This window comes from Aethalodelphis obliquidens, unplaced genomic scaffold, assembly GCF_003676395.1.
Source record: "Aethalodelphis obliquidens isolate GAN/ISIS:26980383/991018 unplaced genomic scaffold, ASM367639v1 scaffold28, whole genome shotgun sequence".
In the NCBI taxonomy this organism is placed as follows: Eukaryota; Metazoa; Chordata; class Mammalia; order Artiodactyla; family Delphinidae; genus Aethalodelphis; species Aethalodelphis obliquidens.
The window spans coordinates 7,842,563-7,861,426 of record NW_020837972.1 but is presented as its reverse complement, the minus strand read 5'-3'; the positions used below and the strand labels follow the sequence as shown (position 1 = coordinate 7,861,426).

The window sequence follows — 18,864 nt, the reverse complement described above, 5'->3', positions numbered from 1 at the left end:
AAAAACAAATGTGGAAAGTACCTGCAGATTTTATAAAAGTAAAAAACAAAACAAAAACAAAAAAAAACCCCAACCTTCCAAGCTGTACCTCCCCCTGTGCTAACATGTGCACAGTAGCTAAATTTCCTTCTGTCTGGCTGAGGCTGGCTCTCCCCCTCAGCCAGCACATGTGCAGGGCTTCTGTGAATGTCACATTGACAAACGTTCCCTGGAGCTAGGCAGCTGGGGACCAGTTTCTTTTGTTATTCCCTCCTTCTCGTGGGCTGCCAGTTTTTCTTGTCATGGCACACTCCTTGACAGTGCCTGCAGGAGACTAGGGTTTTTTCCCTCATGGAACACTCTGACCCCAGCTCTAAAAGCCCAGGCTTGTGTATGTGGCATCTGGGACTTTGGTGGTTTTCCCCACTCCTTGCCCACTTGACATTTGTTCATTCATTCCACCGGGTATTTACTGAGCCGCAGAATAGCCTGGCTCTGTGCTGGGCGCCAGGGACACAAGAGTTATCAAGACCCCCACTGTTAAAAAAAAAAAAAGACCACTGTTCACAGACAAAGGGACAATGGCAATGGGTGCTCCTGCAGCTCTTAACCCAGAGCTGAATGGGGTGTTCAGGGAAGACTTCCTGGAGGGAGTGGCTTCTGAGCTGAGTGAGACCTGATGTACCAGCTGGTGTTAACCAGGTACCTGAGGAGAGAAGAAAAGCATTCCAGGCAGAAGGAAAAGCATGTGCAAAGAAAGCTGGGACGACTTCTGTCGCTTTGGGGAAGCTCAGCACAGTTAGGTGGGGCTGAAGAGTGTTCTTTCTTTCTCACTCTACAGCCGCCAGTGATTTAGGGTGAGAAGCCCTAATGTAAATCAGAGCCTGGCTGGGTTAGATTATACATGTAAATCCTAAGTATTTCAGCTGCTCATACAAATGTTTATTGTATATCCCTGACTAGGATGATTGTAAAGGGGATGAGATAGGCTGGAGGGAGGGGAGAGCCTGAGGGGAATATAGTCTCACAGTCTCCTAGGGGAGCTGTGCAAAGCGAAAGGGTACTTGTTTGGAAGCCAGAGGGAAAGCAGAAGAGAACCAAGCAGAAATCCAGCGATCCCTCCTGGGCCTGAGTAAGAAGGGCCGCAGGGGGTGCTGTATTCAAAATGCTAGGATGTTTATTAATAACTATAATTCCCTAAGGAATTGGAAGTACCCTCAAGGTCCACCCAGAGGGGACTTGCTACATGGGAAACGTGCAGTTCTGAATACCATGCAGATGTGAAAAAGAGCAAGTCCCTATACGTAGTTATGAAAAGATGTGCAAGTTATTTATGGAATGCCTACTGTTGGCACTGTGCTAGATGCTAGGGCGCCAGAGGTGGAGGGGACAGTGTCTGCCTCCCAGAGAGAACCCATCTGCACCCCTTTATCTTGGCCTTTGTGATTTGCCTCCACCAGTCTCTCCCTCATCTCCCATTACTCCCAGATTGCCAACTTCTCCAGGATCTGCTGTGTCTGAAAGCCTGTACCAAGTGTTGCAGGGGCTAGTTCTTCTCCTTGGAACATTGATTTCTCCACCTCTGCCTCCCCAGTCTTTAGCCTGACCAAACCCTCCTTGGCCTTCATGTCCGTGACTTAGTAAGTTGGTGTTCAGTGATGCCAAGACCTGTGTGACCCCAGCCTAGAGCTTTCCTCCCACTTTGTACCTTGGAAAGGCCTAGGTGTCCCCTACTGCTCCTTTCATTCCCTCAGTATTTTTGCCAGTTGAGTTGTCTAAGCACATTCTAGAATCTTTTTATCAAGTTCTATATGGCATCTTCTAGTTTTTTTCATTGGAATGGTGTTATATCTATAAATTTACATGGGGAAAATTTTTCCATTCTTGCTGTATTTGGCCCTCCCACCCAGAAGTTTGGTATCACTTTCTATTTATTCACATCTTTTTTCTTCTTTTCTCCTATTTGTGGCTTATAATTTTTATATTTCTTGAAATCTAAATCTGTAGCACTGTGCTGATACCCAGGGAATACCTGCAGTGTCTTTTTTTGACACCACCTCTGACACCAAATGTGTCGTTTTTCCACACCAGTTCTCCAATTTTCCAACGCCAGCTCTGTGTCCAACAATTCACAACTACCCAGAGTTAGTGCAGACCCCCACAGGTTAAGGGCTTAGTCCCATAAGACTTACCCTCAGTTCAGATGCCAGCTGAAAATGGGGTTACCAGTCTACCCACACTTCTTCCAGGCTGACTATAAATTTGGGGTTCCTATAGACTGTTTATCCCCCAAAATTCATATGTTGGAACCTAACCACCAATGTGATCATATTAAGAGGTGAGGCTTTGGGGAGATAATTAGGTCATGAATAGGATTAGGGTCCTTATAGAAGAGGCCTCAGAGAGCTCCCTCACCCCCTCTACCATGTGAGGACACAGAGAGAAGGTGGCCATCTATGAACCAGGAAGTGGGCCCTCACCTGAACCTGCCCATGCTGGCACTCTGATCTTGGACTTCCAGTCTCCAGAACTGTGAGAACTAAATGTCTATTGTTTATAAGCCACCCAGTCTATATAATATTCTGTAACAGCGTCCTGAACAGACTAAGACAGGAGTCATGAGCATGGAGGTGTTATTCAAAGCCTTGAAAATGGAAACTATGAGAAGTGGTCCAAAGACTGAGGCCCGGAACACTTCTTCCTGTAGAGGCCAGGGAGAAGAGGTGGAGCAAGTAGATGAAGCTGAGGAGGAGCAGCCAGTGAGCCGGGAGAAGAGGGAGAGTCCTGGGGATACTGGAAGCCAAGCGAAGAATGAGCTTCAGAGAGGAGGAGAGCAACTGTGACAAGTACATCAATGAAGGACGCTGAGAACTGGCCACTGGATTTAGCAGCGTGGTGGTCACTGGTAACCTTGATAAGCTGTTTTGGTGGAATGGACTGGAGAGTGAATGGGAAGTGTCTTAGTCTGTTCAGGCTCCTACAACAAAATACCATGTGCATCTCATTCAGTGTCCACTTCCTCTACACACAAAATGTAAACTCCATGAGGACAGGAGCCAGGTCTGAGTTTCTCCCTTTCATGTCCCTAGTGCCTAGATGGGGGCCTTGTACCAAGTAGGTGCTCAATAAGTATCTCGTGAAATAATGAACAAGTGACTAAGACACAGGGCAGGAACTCTCAGTGTTTATCCTCTAATGGGCCAAAGCACTTAGGCAAGAAAAAATTAAATAAGTAATGGAGCTTCTCTTGGCAGGTGCTGAGGGAGGTACATCTCTGTACCCAGCACCTAGCTCGGGGCCTGGCGCACAGTGAAAGCTCAGAGAATGCTGCTAGCTGAATAAGCATTACCTCTTATATCTGCACGTACTCCTCGCATTGGTGGTGATCTCATCAAGCCCCATGGCTTTAAGTGTCATCTGTAATCTGATGACTCCCCAAATTATAGGTCTAACCTGGACCTCTTCCCAGAACTCATATATCCAACTGCATATTTGACATTTCCACTTGGAATGTCTAATAGGCATCTCAAACTAACATAGCCAAAACAACTTTTTGTTTCTCTTTTGGCCAGCCTTCCCTATCTCAATCCATTCTTCTCATTGTTCAGGCCACAATTCTTGGAGTCATACTTAACTCCTCTCTTTCCCCCACACCCTGCATTCAATTAATCAGCAAATCTGTAGCTCCACCTCCAGAATATATCCAGAATCCAACCGCCTCTCATCCTACCTTTGCTGTTACTGTCCTGGTCCAAGCCACCATCACCTCTCACCTGGACTGTTGCAGTAGGCTCTTCCTGGCCTCTCTGCTCCCACTGGCTTCCCCACACTCTATCCTCCACCCAATAGCCAGGTCATCAAGTCTTGGCTCAAATGGCACCTTCTCAGAGAGACCTGCCTGGAAACCTCTATTTAAGACAAGATCTCTCACTCTGTCCCCTTTGGTTCCCTTAGTCTATTTTTATCCATTGAACTTAGCAGGGTCAGACATATTTTTGCTTACTTATTATCTTTATTCTCTTGTTAGAGTGTAAGTCCCATGAAGAAGGGATTTTGCCAGTTTTGTTCTCTTGTGGATCCCTAATAGGGTTCTGATCACCAATCACAATGGAGTTTCCCTCACACCAACAAGCAATTCTCTGGACACCAGCTGGGTGTCCTACAATTCAACTCAGTTCTGATACCATCTACCTGGAGATGACATCAGATTCCACTGTCAAGGGTTCAGTCCTACAAGACTGCCCCCTCCCCCAACTTCAGAAGCCAGTTCCAAGCCCAGGTTGTTACCTGTACTTTTGACCAACTGACTATAAGTCAGAGGTGCCCACGACCCCCTCCTTGAGTTCAATTAATTTGCTAGAGCAGCTCACAGAACTCAGAGAAACATTTTACTTACTAAATCACTGTTTGTTTGTTTGCTTGTTTGTTTTAAACATCTTTATTGGAGTATAATTGCTTTAAATCACTGGTTTATTATGAAAGGCTGTAACTCAGGAATAGCCAGATGGTAGAGACACAAGGTATGGGGAAAGGGTGGGGGGCTTCCATGTCTTCTGCAGCGCACCACCCTTCCTGAACCTCCATGTGTTTACCAACCTGGAAGCTCTCTGAACACCGTCCTTTTGGGTTTTTATGGAGGCTTTATTACATAGGCATGGTTGATTAAATCATTGGTCATTGGTCATTGGTAATTGAACTCACTCTCCAGCCCCTCTTCCCACCTCAGGGGCCAGGGGTGGGACTGAAAGTTCTAAGCCTTTAATCTGATGGTTGGCTCCACTGACAACCAGCCCCACCTTAGGTGCTTTCCAAAAGTCAGCTCATCAGCAGAAACCCAGTTGTGGTGGGAAGGGGCTTGTTATGAATAACAAAACACTCATTTCACCTTTATAGCTCTGAAGTGATTTCAGGAACTGAGGACAAGAGACCGAATGTTATAACAAAAGATGATCCCATTGCTCGTGTTATATTTATATATAACAAGATATATATATATATATATATATATATATATATATATATATATGTTTATAATATATATTTCTTATCATAAATTGTAATGTCACAATCCCCAGCACGCAGAACAGTGACTGACATCTGGTTCTCTCTCAGCAATCATGAATGAAGGTCTGAATGAACTCTTGAGTTCTGGAGAGTCAGGTTTTCTTCCAGTCAGTGCGTAAGAGTGGAGATGCCGGAAATCAGATACCAACTGCTTGTTCCTTTGTCTGGGGCCCTAGAATAATTGAGATTTAACTTGGGGCCACTTTGCATATAATTAAAGAGTGACAGCAAGGTCACCTAGTGAGTCAGAGGGGGCTCCTAGAGCAGACTCCAGTCCTGCCTCCTAGTCTATGCAGGAGGGAACTTGTTCTGTAATTGTTGGACATCCCATCCCTTTGTCTGTAAGTAAGCCTGCCTGCCCTGTGGTCCTTACACAGGGCTGTGAGTCTGGGATCTGTGGCATTCAGACTCATCCTAGATTATTATTTTTTTTTTTTTTTGGCCACACCGCTTGGTTTGTAGGATCTTAATCCCTCGACTAGGGATTGAACCCGCGTCCTCAGCAGTGAAACCGCTGAGTCCTAACCAATGGACTGCCAGGGAAGTCCCATCCTAGATTTATTTAGGGCACTGGTTCTCAACTAGGGGGCAATTTCACCCTCCAGCGGACATTTGACACTGTCTGCAGACTCTTATTTATTTATTTATCTTTGGCTGTGGGCTCTAAGTTCCCTGACCAGTGATTGAGCCCGGGCCCTCCGCAGTGAAAGTACGGAGTCCTAACCACTGGACTGCTAGGGAATTCCCTGTCTGGAGACATTTTTGGTTAATAACTGGGTGTGCGGTGCAATTGGCATCCAGTGGGTAGAGGCTAGGGATGCTGTTAAACATCGTTCAATGCACAGAACAGTCCCCCAGCAGAAAACTTTCTGGTCCAAAATGTTGGTTCTGAGGTTGAAGAATCCTGGTTTAGGGTACCATTAATGATAATTGGTAGCCAGCATCATTGACCTTTGCCATGTGCCAAGTCCTATACCACCTACTTTATATGCACCATCTCAATCTCCAAATTGTCCTTGAGAAACAAGGACTATTACAATCCCCATTCTACAGGTGAGGAAACTGAGGCTCAGAGAGGTAGAGTCACTTACCTAAGTTCAGACACCTTAGTAGGGGCAGGGTAAGGCTGCACACCCAGGTCCGCCTGGCTTCAAAGTCTGTGCTTTTAGCCTCTTCTCTGGGTTTTCTGCTTACTGATTGGGAGCTGAGGGGGGCCCACTAGGCCTCTCTGGACGTGCCTGAATTTATCTGCTGCACCCCGGACAGGGGGCTGAGCAATCAGGCTTCGGAGGTATCTGTCCATTCAGGCGAAGCTTGGCTATGGGCCAGAGGGAAGCTTTTTCTTCCCTGAGTTGTCCCAGTCTGTCTGGCCTCACTCTCCCTGCACTGCAGTACAGTTCTTGGCTCCACAACTCAGTTCCCCTGCCAGCCCCAGGCTAGTGCCAGCCCTTCTCCATGGGAAGAAAGCTTCTAGATTCAGACCTAGGCCTTGCACACTCTCCCACTGAGCCTCTCCTTTCTGTACAGGAGTTCTTGAATCAACCCTGGGGACTGCAAGGTCACATTCCTCACACTTCCTTTCAGGTAAGGGAGGGCTGGAGCTGCTAGGTTGGTGACAGAACTCATGGTCCAAGAAAGTGCTTGAGGTCCCAGAAAATCTTGGAAAGTGATTGCTGGACAGGGCTGGGAAGAGTGCAGTCCTGGGCCAGTGGCAGGGTGCAGGCTGTGGCTTTTTCTGTCTTGTTTTGGGACCTCCAGTCCCTGCAAGAAATCCCTCAGTGTGCTTGTGAACAAATCCAAAGGGCTTTCTGAGGGCCCTGGGAAAGTATGATGGCTAAAGTGCAAAGAATTTGTTCAGGGAAGATCAAGACAGTCAAGGACAAATCTGGGGTCAAATTTGAGAGAAAACAACTCTGAATTAGTTTGAAAAATCCATTCTTTCTTCAGTCCATCTATCCATCCATTCATCTATCCATCCATCCAACATATATTTAGGGAGCTCCCACCAGGAGCCACAGATGCTGAGAGTCTCCGGGGACACACATCATCTCCCTTTGTCTGGGGAGGTGAGGCAGCTCAGAGGTTTCATCGACCACGTAAGTCTGTACAGTCAGACAGAGCAGGGTTCAAATTCCAGCCTTGTCATTCCTAGCATTGTGACTTTAGGCAAGGGACCTCACCTCTCCGCACCTAATTTTTCCTCATCTATGTAATGGAGAGATCAACAGCTCTTAACATCCACCTTATAGAGTTGTGAGAAGTCAAGGAGATAATGTGTCCCAAATGCTTAGCACATAGTAAGTTCTCAGTACATAACAGCAGTAGCTACCATCTTTTGGACCTTGGCTAGGTCTTTTTTTTTTTTTTTTTGGGCTGCACCACGCGGCATGCAGGATCTTAGTTCCCCGACCAGGGATCGAACCCGTACCCCCTGCAGTGGAAGCATGGAGTCTTAACCACTGGACCACCAGGGAAGTCCCTAGCTAGGTCTTTAGATGCATTATTTAATATAAACCTTGCCACCACCCTACAATGAAGGTATTATCTCCATTTAAAAATCAGGAACCTATACCTCTGAGAGGCTAACTCGTAGGAGGGCACACAACTTAGGTTTTTCCCAAGTCTGTCTCATTCCAAAGCCTATGATTTCAGAAGCTTTGCCTCCCTCTCATGATGATTTCCAGTAATAAGAATAGAAAATGCATGTTTTCAGGCTCAGAAGGGTTCTCAAGAAAACTTAGCAGCTAGGAGTGGAATATAGTGAGTTGCCCAGACATGTGATGCTACAGAACCCAATTGATGGGCCAATTCAGTGGGACCTGGTGAGGGAATCTTGCATTCATTCCAAGAGTATAGGTTATTCTAGAGCAATTGCTCTTTATCCTCCTTGGGTTCTGAATCCCTCTGTGCCTCTGATGAAAGGTATAGATCCTCTCCCTGGAAAAATGCCTGTGAGCACAACACACATCTTGTGCATAATTCCTGGGGACTTGTAAAACCTTCGCAATCCATCCACCGGACCCCCTTTAAGAGCCCTCCGCTAGGGCAGCGTTTCCCAAGTGTGGGACACATATCACTGGCGGGGTCCCAGATCAGTTTAGCAATATGAGGGCAAAACGTTTTATATTATAATATTTGTTTATATTTTATGGGTACCTTCTATTTATGATAAATGAGACTAGTTTTCTGTTTATGGTAATAATATAAATTTGCCTTTAAAAAGTGCTTATTAAAAATAGGGAGTTTAATTGAAGAAAAATATTGAAGAAATAATAGTAGAGGTAGGGTGCAGGTATGGCAAAAACCATGAGGACGATTTGGGAAATGTCTCTGGGGTTTCTCCTTGGTGGAGTCATGGTGGGTTTACTTTAGCGTCATCTGAATTTCCAGAGGACCCTGGAAATGACCTATTTTGGGGCTCTCTACGTTGATGGCATGGTTCTGACCAACCAAAAATGCTGTTGAGTCTCCACTTTCTTACCTTCCCATGGAATTCCCCTAGTGCCTATGATGAGCTGAACCCTCCCTGCTGCCAATCAAAACTACACCAGATACTGTCCTCATGCAGATCTAAGTGCAAGCATTTTGGTGCCATACCCATTCATTTATTCAGCAAACACCATGTGCCAAGTAGCAAGCATAGGCCATGATCCATTCACGCCCAGAAAGTGTGAAATCCCCAGCACCCAAGGGTAAAGCCAACTTGTCTGAGGTGATGGAAAGAGCACTAGATTTGGAGTCAAACAGACCAGGATCTTAGAAATCTGGTTCCATAGCCGCACGGCTTGCAGAATCTTAGTTCCCCAACTAGGGATTGAACCCATGCCCTCGGCAGTGAGAGCTCGGAATCCTAACCACTAGACCACCAGTGAATTCCATGACATCACTTCTGATACTGTGTTTGTTTGTTTGTTTTTCTAACACCAAATACTTATTTTTCCACATCCATTCTCCAACATCCACTGGGTGTCCAACAATTCAGTTCTGACGCTGACTCCCAGAGTTAGCACAGACCCACAGGCTAAAGGCACAGACCCACAAGACTGCAAATGGGGTGCCCACGTTACCCTCACCATGCCCAACTGACCATAAATTTGGGTTCCCACAACCACTTCCTCAGGCTTGATAATTCTCTAGAATGACTCACAGAACTTAGAAAAGTACTCTACTTACTATTACAGATTTATTATAAAGGATGCAACTCAGGAACAGCCAAATAGAGGAGATGCATAAGGCAAAAGGTATTGGGGGGTGGGGGGATGCAGAGTTTCAGTGTCCTCTCAGGGTGCACCACCTGCACAGCACTTTATAGTTTTGGAGTTGTTATGGAGAATTTGTTACATGGGCATGGCCACTGGGGATTGAACTCAATCCCTTCCCCTCCCCTCCCAGGAGGTCAGGAGATGGGGAAGGTAGGGGAAGGGGACATGGGTAGGAATAGGGGGCTGAAAGTTTCAACCCTCTAATCATATGGTTGTTTCCTCTGATGACCAGCTATCTAGATATCTGAAACTATCTGTATATCTGAAGGCATCTTGCCTCCCTCCCCCCAAAGAGTCACCTCGTTACCTAAACTCCAGTGTAGTTGATAGAGACTCATTATGATAACAAAAGATTCTCTTATAACTCAAATAATTTGAAGGGTTTAAGAGCTCTGTGCCTGGATCTTTGGACAAAGACCAAATACATACATACATACATACATATATATATATATATATATATATATATATATATATATATGTTCTATTATACTTCTTTGAGTCTGTCTTCTGGTTACAAAAAGAGAGTATTCAGCTGAATAAAAGGTTGCCAACTGGAGGCCCATAGGCCATATCTAGACTGCACTGTGTTTTAAGAAATGAATTTGTGACCAACATTAAAATGATGATATTTCCCATAAAAATAATTCAGATTTCTGGTCTCTCTTGAAAATCAGATGATTTTAGCAACACTGGGTCAACAATCCCAAATGGCAACATCTGCCTGGGCACCTTTTAAAGGGCTTTTCTAGGGACTTCCCTGGTGGTGCAGTGGTTAAGAATCCACCTGCCAATGCACGGGACACGGGTTCAAGCCCTGGTCCGGGAAGATCCCACATGCCATGGAGCAACTAAGCCTGTGCGACACAACTACTGAGCCTGCACTCTAGAGCCCGTGAGCCACAACTACTGAGCCCACATGCCACAACTATTGACGCCCGCGCCTATAGCCCGTGCTCTGCAACAGAGAAGCCACCGCAATGAGAAGCCCGCACACCGCAACAAAGAGTAGCCCCGGCTCGCCACAACTAGAGGAAGGCTGCGTGCAGCAACGAAGACCCAACGCAGCCCAAAATAAATAAATACTTTTTTTTAAAAAAGGGCTTTTCTATTTGCCACAGTCCCCTCCACTCCCTATTGTACCACCTACCTCACCTCACTCATTAATGTTACCTGCTGGGCTCCTGTACTTCTAAAGCCCTTTCAAACCCCCAAACCCATGATATTGGAAAGATTAGGTTACTGTTGACTAGAAACTCCTTGAGGATGGGGCTGTAACTGACTCTGGGTATATATTTCAAGCATCCAAATCCTGAACAGACATTTCATTTACAACTAGCGGATATTTATTACCTGCCTCACTGTGCGATAAGCAGATAGGAAGTGAGAAATGATTCTGCAAAAATAAGTGGTAACAGAATGAAAAAGGCCGTTGGTTCCTAGAAATAATATCCCCAAAATGTCTCTTGGGGTTAAACACAGGCCAGAAAATCATGAGTTTCTTTTTTTTTTTTAATATTTATTATTTATTTGGCTGCGTCAGGTCTTAGTTGCCACGTGCAGGATCTTTGTTGGGGCATGCGTGATCTTTAGTTGCAGCACACGGGATCTTTTAGTTGCGGCATGTGGGCTCTCGTTCCCCGACCAGGGATCGAACCCAGGCCCCCTGCACTAGGAACACGAAGTCTTTATTATTTTAATTAATTTATGGCTGTGTTAGGTCTTCGTTGCTGCACGCGGGCTTTCTTTAGTTGCGGCGAGCAAGGGCTGCTCTTTGTTGTGGTGCACGGGCTTCTCATTGCAGTGGCTTCTCTTGTCGCAGAGCATGGGCTCTAGGCGTGTGGGCTTCAGTAGTTGTGGCACGTGGGCTCAGTACTTATGGTTCACAGGCTCTAGAGCGCAGGCTCAGTAGTTGTGTCGCACGGGCTTAGTTGCTCTGCGGCATGTGGGATCTTCCTGGACCAGGGCTCGAACCTGTGTTCCCTGCATTGGCAGGTGGATTCTTAACCACTGCGCCACCGGGGAAGCCTGGGAACACGAAGTCTTAACCACTGGACCACTAGGGAAGTCCCAGCATGAGTTTTTGATAGTGCTCTTACTTCACTTTTTAAATATTTATTTATTTATTTATGGCTGCGTTGTGTCTTCGTTGCTGCGCGCAGGCTTTCTCTAGTTGCGACTAGTGGGGGCTACCCTTCGCTGCGGTGTGTGGGCTTCTCATTGCAGTGGCTTCTCTTTGTTGCGGAGCATGGGCTCTAGGCTCGTGGGCTCAGTAGTTGTGGCGCAGGGGCTTAGTTGTTCCATGGCATGTGGGATCTTCCCAGACCAGGGATCGAACCCATGTCCCCTGCATTGGTAGATGGATTCTTAACCACTGCGCCACCAGGGAAGTCCCACTTTTTTAAAAAAAAATTTATTTATTTATTTATTTATTTATGCTGTGCCCGGTCTTAGTTTCTGTGTGTGGGATCTTCGTTGTGGCATGTGGACTTCTTAGTTGCCGCATGCATGCGGGACCTAGTTCCCCGATCAGGTATAAAACCTAGGCCCCCTGCATTGGGAGCGTGGAGTCTTACCCACTGGACCACCAGGGAAGTCCCTCTTCCTTCACTTTTAAAGAAAATAATTAGGGTCAAGAGCTGGTTGAGATGAGCAGCAAACACAGAAGATGCTCAGGAAGGCAGGTGCTACAAATGGAGAAAAACCTACAGGTATTTATCGAGCAAAATCCTCTTATTTGTTAGAAAACCTTAACATCATCCCGTCCCAAACTCCTTTTCTTCAAAGTTATTAATAAGAAGAAGGCACACTGTCTCCTCAGCTAAATGTATTAAAGTAATATTGAAGTTAAGAGAATGGACTTTAGGGTCATCCAGACCTGGAATTTTTTCCTTTACTAACAGCTTGACCTTGTGAAAGTCAATTTCCTAATCTGTAAGCTGGGGATATAAGACCTGGAATTCTTAATTCAATGCATATCTAAGTCAGTGCATGCTATGTGGTAGATGCTGAATTCGATGATGAAGATGCAGCAGTGATGAAGACAGGCAGGGACAAATAGACAATAACTGAGCAAATAAATACATGAGATAATTCATGTGAATTTATTCTGAAGGAATAAATGAGGCAAGTACAATGGAGGAAATAAAAAAGTTACTTCAGTAGAGAGTAACTGAAGTGTGGTGGTAGGGGGTAAGTAGAGATGATTCTTTAGGGAAGGAGGCATCTGAGCTCAAATCTAAATGAGCAGAAGTTATGCCAGGAGGGAGATGGGAGGAAAGGGGTCCCAGGCACAGCTGTTGTGAGGAGCAACTGAGTAAATGCCAAGCACTTGGTGATAGGCAACCACTCAATACACAGCTGCTGTTCTTATGACCTCATCCCCTTTAACGACTCTCAGCTCCTTCTGTTCAAACAAGGAGAAGCTGGCCAAGCCATAGATCAGAGGGTTTAAAACTATATACACTACCAAATGTAAGGTAGATAGCTAGTGGGAAGCAGCCGCATAGCACAGGGATATCAGCTCGGTGCTTTGTGACCGCCTGGAGGGGTGGGATAGGGAGGGTGGGAGAGAGGGAGATGCAAGAGGGAAGAGATATGGGAACATATGTATATGTATAACTGATTTACTTGGTTATAAAGCAGAAACTAACACACCATTGTAAAGCAATTATACCCCAATAAAGATGTTAAAAAAAAACCAACTATATACATGAAAAGTAAAGGCCCCCAAGAGAGATTCAGGTTCTAGCATCATCGTTAGATTCCATAGTTCTGAATCTTGCATCCAAGTCAGCAAGTCAGGTAGAAGCACTAACCCAGACTCACTCCTGTTGCCAATACAACTTCTTCCCCAACAGCGACTCTGTGTAGAACTACTTTAACTCCTCCAACCCATAATCCCACCACTGGAAACCTGAAACTGGGAAAAGTCTCTTAATTTGATTTAATTGATATGCATATGTTGTACCGGAGTTTCTCATTATTCCCAGCTGGTTTCTCTTTGGCATTGTGTGCCTCTGATCAAATTGTCTAAGGGGCTCTGGATTAATGAGAGTGGGTGGTCAAGTAGAAACAGGCAGAAATGTAAACAGAAAGCTTCTGGTTACATGATTAAACTGATAACTTGTTTATGCAAGTTCAAAAACACATTTTAGGTATTTAAGGGTTGGTTGTTCAAAACCTTGCCATGACTCTTGGGACAGTTCCATAAATTGACAGCCATCGGTAAGATTCTTCCAACCCTTACTATGTGCCACAAGTTGTGCTGAGAACTTCAAATGCACTAGTTTATTTAATACTCCCAGCATGCCTATGAAGTGGTTTCCTTTTATATTTAATCCCTTTACAGATTAGAAAACTGAGGTTCAAACAGCTAGTAAAATGACAGGGCTAGGATTTAAATATTTAAATCCAGATCTGATCCTGCTCCCCAACCCCACCCCAAGTCCTTGGTTTTTTATCCACTTAGTGGTTAGTCTCCCTAAACCAGAGGAAATACCTCTAAGGGATGCCATTCTATTCATTAGGGCACCTCCGCCCTAGAGGTAAATCCCCACCAAGAAACTCCTACACAGGAAAGACTGCCTCATCTGAGCAAGAAGCCCCACCCTGGACACACACCACCGGGATCGGCACTCCCAAATCCACCCGGAGGGCTCCCCACCCCCTTAAATGAGGTCTGCATTGCCCAGCAGGGAGACCCCACTCTTGGGGATAATCTCTTAATTCATAAGGAAACCCTCTCCCATTTCTGAGGACCTCTGACACCCGCACTCCCATATTTCAGAGGAGGTCCGGCTGCATAATTTGCATGGCCCAATGCAATATGAAAATGTGGCGTCCCTTGTATTAAAAAAAAATACGAATTTCAACAATGAGACAGCAGAGCATTAAACCAAATCCTGGGGCTCCTCTTCTGCGACTGCACGGATCACTTGCCCACGAAGCCAGCCCTGCTTAAGAGATACCCTTCTAGTGAAGCGATTGGCTACCTCAGTCAGAAAGGGTAAATCCTTCCGACCTGGGATGGGAGGAAGGGACGTGGGATACCCAACTTCCAAAGACAATACTTATTCTAGAACACACTCTGGGACAACCTCCGTAAATTTGGAATCACTTCTCTTGACCTGGGCGGAAGCTTACTTCGCACCTCTCTAGCCGCTGGGCGGTCCTCGCGACCCCACCCCAGCACCGCCTTCGGGGTGTTTGGCCTCATCTCGTGCGGCCCATTGCCGGGGCAACCGACGCCGAGAGCGGTGCATTGTGGTCTGCAACAAAATGCAGGAGAAAGATCCTGAGGGAACCATTCAGTCCATGGACCAATGGGAGAGTTCTGGGGCTGTGTCAAGCCAATAGGGACGTTCGGTGGGGGGCGGGGCCGGCGGGAGCAGGGCGGGGCTTAGGTACTAGGCGGCGGCGGGTGGCGTGGGGCTCCATAGATGCGCCACGGCTTTAGTAGGGACCGTTTGTCTCGACCGGTCTGAGCCTCGCCAGCCCCTCCCCCAGGAGACCGTTGCAGTCGGCCAGCCCCTGCTCTTTGGTGAGAGACTCGGGGGGGGTTCCACTATCTGGCTTCGTCCCCTGCCGGACTTATCCCGCCGTTCGGTCCGCGCGGCCCGCGCTTCCTGAGAAGTGGGGTTGGGGGTCGTCCCGGGGTGGCGTGGGGCGGGCGGAACGGGCTGGGGAAGCTGGCGTCTCGCAGGCGCAGCCCATAACCCAACTCCTCACCCTTTGCCCGGGCCTCGCCCCCCCCAGGTAACCATGTGTGACCGAAAGGCCGTGATCAAAAATGCCGATATGTCGGAGGAGATGCAACAGGACTCGGTGGAGTGTGCTACTCAGGCATTGGAGAAGTATAATATAGAGAAGGACATTGCGGCCCATATCAAGAAGGTGAGGACAGGGCGCGGGCGTGGGGTTTCGGGCAGTTTGCGCTCAGCTGGGGCGAGTCACAACTTAGTTCCTTCTCCTCGATCCTGCGTCCCCCGAGCAATGGCAGAGATACTTGGGGGCACGCAAAGTAGCGCGGGTGTAGAGGTTTCCAGAAAAGGACGCAAATGAATTTTGCGCTTCTCTTGAAGATCGGCCCCTCAGCGTTCGAAGTTTTTTTTTTTTTTTAATTACCCAGCTCCACGGGGAAAGCGCCACCTAGTAACGGTTTCTAGGATCAGGCAGCAGCGGTTCCCCCCCTTCTGCATGATTGCTGCGCCCAGGATCCATCTGGGTGCTCGAGAGGGGGGTAGCTGCGTGGGTGTTTCCAGCAGGGCCGAAGGGAGATCTTGCCAGCCTTCAGTGGGGAGTCAGTCGGCAGTTGAGGGAAAGTGGGTGGTAGTGAGGGCTGGGTACTAGGTTGGGGGATTGGTAAATGGCAGTCTGTAGAAAGCTGGCAGGCCTGCCAACTTCTCGAGCTATGTTTTCTAGAAGGGAAGGAAGCTGGCAGCCTAAGCCGTGGGAGGGTTCTAGTCGAGAATGAGAAGATGAAAGACTTCGGATGGAGCAGAAATAAATACCTTTTTGACAGAGGCAGCAGCAGTGCGTTGGTCTAGTTTGTAAGAATTTTATTCCCCTTAGTCTAAAAGACGTTCTTGCTGTGTACAATACAATAGTAGCCAAATTTTGCCTAACTCACCAGAGACTTGTAGTACTTTCATAGAGAAGGACTAGCTTTGGCCCCTGCCTAGAGCTACCCAGTGAAACCTAGAGCCTCTGGGGGTGGGGAAAATAGGGAAAAGTTGTTACTGCAGTTTGCTCTCCTTGAGGACCAGGTGGTAGATTAGCACTGTTAGGATAGATGTGGGAAGAAGGGCTATTGACAGAAAGATAAAATTTGCCCAGGTAGCTGTCAGGTTCTGCTTCCAGCATTCTTTTTATAGGGACAGTGGAGTGCCAAGTGTCTTGTCCGTTTAAATTTTGATCCACAGTGGTTTAGAAGCTCATTGAGGCTTTGTTCTTTTGGAAGTCTTTTGTTTCAATAATACTGAAATGAGTTATAGTGGGGGTATTTTGGGCTAAATATTTACTATTTTCTTGGCTTTTGTAGGTGCATGTCGTACAATAGGAGGATAGTTTAGTTCTGTTTAAAAACTAGAGGATAAACTAGAACTGATGTCACCTGCTGTTAATGAATAAGAATATTCTAGAAGTTATGAAGGTGTAATTGCCATGATAACAAAGCGCTCTGTCTCTGACGTTGCCCTTTCTGACTTTTACCTCCCCAGCCCCCATTCCCAGCTTAGCTCAGATTGCAAGTATGTTTGCATTAATGCACCATGTAGGCGATTTGGAGCTGAGGAACATTCTTTCATTCTAAGAATTTGCAGATGCTGACGTTCCTTCTTTCTGCTCTGCTTATCTAGGAGGCAAACTCTGACCTCTGGTTTAGCACTAAAATTCTGTGTTCTTTTTCTCCTCCCCTTCCCCCAGGAGTTTGACAAGAAATACAACCCCACCTGGCACTGCATCGTGGGGAGGAACTTCGGTAGTTATGTGACACATGAAACCAAACACTTCATCTACTTCTACCTGGGCCAAGTGGCCATTCTCCTGTTCAAATCTGGTTAAAAGCATGGACTGTGCCACACCCAGTGATCCATCCAAAAACAAGGACTGCAGCCTAAATTCCAAACACCAGAGACTGAAATCTTCAGCCTTGCCTAAGGGAAAACCTCGATCTTTATTGTGTTGTTTTGTACAGGGCATTCTCTGTACTAGGTTGTTGTGGTTATAAAGCAATTAGCAAAACAGCTTACATTTGTATTTATTTTCTATTCCATACCTCTCTGTCCCATGTTTTTTCTCTTCAAAATCCATTCCTTAAAAGAAATAAATGTGTTGGAGAAGTGTGCGTTAATAACGATTTGTTCAAATAATCTAGGGTTGAAGATGGCCTATTGTTTGATCTTGGGTAGTTTGGTGGGGCTGATTCCTTGAAGTTTCTGTGGGATATAACAGACTAGCCTATTCAACGCTCTTGAGTTTCATTCTTGCCCATCCTGCTACTGTTATGCATGGAAGAATACTACTCAGAAGTGCATGTTAAGAAATGCATGGCAGAGAAACTACTGAATTAACTCTTATTCCTAATCTGATGCTTTCCTTAAGTGCTCATTTTGTTAAAAGATACTGCTATAGAGTGTTCTGGGCCTTAGGCCTCAAGTGGTGATGAATGTATAGTAGTTCCATGGTTGTAAAATGGAAATACGCTAATAAGAAAGTTGGCCTCTAGACTAATTTCCCCTCCCCTGCCTTGGCCAAAGTATATTCTAAAGATTAAAGGTGGTCTTAAAAGGGAAATCTTTTGAGGCAGCCCTCCATGTGATTCTAATAAAGTCTGCAGGAATTTAAACTTATAAGCCTGCTGTGCTGTGCTTTAACTAGCTGTGTTCACATGTGAATTGAAGCTTTCACTAAAAGACCCAATTAAAACTGGATAAGTAAACTTCATTAAAGGTTTCCTGCTATCAATTTTAGGAAGACAAATCTTTTCTATGAATAAAAGCGAATATGGCAGACTTGGCTTTTGTAGATAGGAAATATTCCAGAGGCTGAGACAACCCACGCCCATCCTGGGAAGCTGCAAGGAAGGTCCTGGCTTTTAAGTTCCCCTTTGTTTTCAGTGTTCACATGAGGTAAGCCTTTTTGTTTTAGACCTTGGATCCATGAGATACAATTAGGGTGTCTGAGCAGCCAGGCTAATGCTACACAGAGCGGGTGATAGATCTGAATTGACTGATGATTCCATCTTGAGAGCAATATTAGGTCTGTAACATCTTTGGGAGGTTGTTTTTCTTTACCAGAACTTGGGGTCTTAAAAGTTCTAGTGAAGTTGATCAATGTTAGGACTGAGAAAGTTTCAGGGTAGAGGGGCAAACAATTGTTTTACTATTATGGCAATTCAAGTGGGAGAAGTTTTTCCCCTGCTTTCTGCAGGAGAGGAGCAGGAGGTACTGTGGAACGGGACTGCAATTGCAGTCGTTTAGGTTTGTATTTACATGAACAGACTGAGAATGTTCCTGTAATACATCTTTTTTCTACCTCCTTTTCCGCTTTTGTGACCTGGCTATATTTGAAGCCCAACAGGTGTTTGGCTTTCAAAGCTGCATCAATCTTGTCGATTTTAGCTCTACTTCCAGTCTCCAGCTGCCTTCAGGCCACAAACGGCTGGACAATGGGAGTTCTAATTTCATCAGGCCCATATCTATTGCCAGGAAGTGACAGCTTTTAACTTTTCTTTCTTGATTCAGATATGAGAATCACATTGCCACTGAGGGAGGACTGGGTTGATGACCTATGAAGGTTTTTTTACTGCCTGCTCCTTGTTAATTTCAGAGGCGCCAGCTGGCTGAAAACAAAACTTATAAGTTTTTCTAAGGTTTAGCATTTTATCAATCGTTCTAAGGTGCTGTTCTTTGAGACAGGTGTATATAGAGTGCTGTATCTGGAAGCTTTTCAGTGACAAGGGCACAATCTTGTGAGTGAAGGTCGTGACTCACGTGAAGGGGTAAATGACCCCTTCTGTGCTGGGGCGAGAGGCAGCATATCTGAAGACTTTTCAAAT

General features: G+C 46.0%; 1 protein-coding gene across 1 annotated transcript; it reads left to right on the top strand.

Moving 5' to 3' along the window:
- Positions 1–14,692: 14,692 nt before the first annotated feature.
- Positions 14,693–17,151, top strand: DYNLL1 (dynein light chain LC8-type 1). The gene is made up of 3 exons (XM_027124562.1): positions 14,693–14,847; positions 15,063–15,200; positions 16,731–17,151. Exons 2-3 carry the CDS (start codon positions 15,069–15,071, stop codon positions 16,866–16,868), a joined length of 270 nt encoding a protein of 89 aa, XP_026980363.1. The 5' UTR covers positions 14,693–14,847; positions 15,063–15,068; the 3' UTR covers positions 16,869–17,151.
- The last annotated feature ends 1,713 nt before the right edge of the window (positions 17,152–18,864 follow it).

Bases quoted from the DNA above. Each gene is read 5' to 3' on its own strand.
- DYNLL1 (XM_027124562.1), top strand. From the start codon at position 15,069: ATGTGTGACCGAAAGGCCGTGATCAAAAATGCCGATATGTCGGAGGAG. The intron at 15,201-16,730 runs GTGAGGACAGGG...CCCTTCCCCCAG, and splicing joins TTGCGGCCCATATCAAGAAG to GAGTTTGACAAGAAATACAA.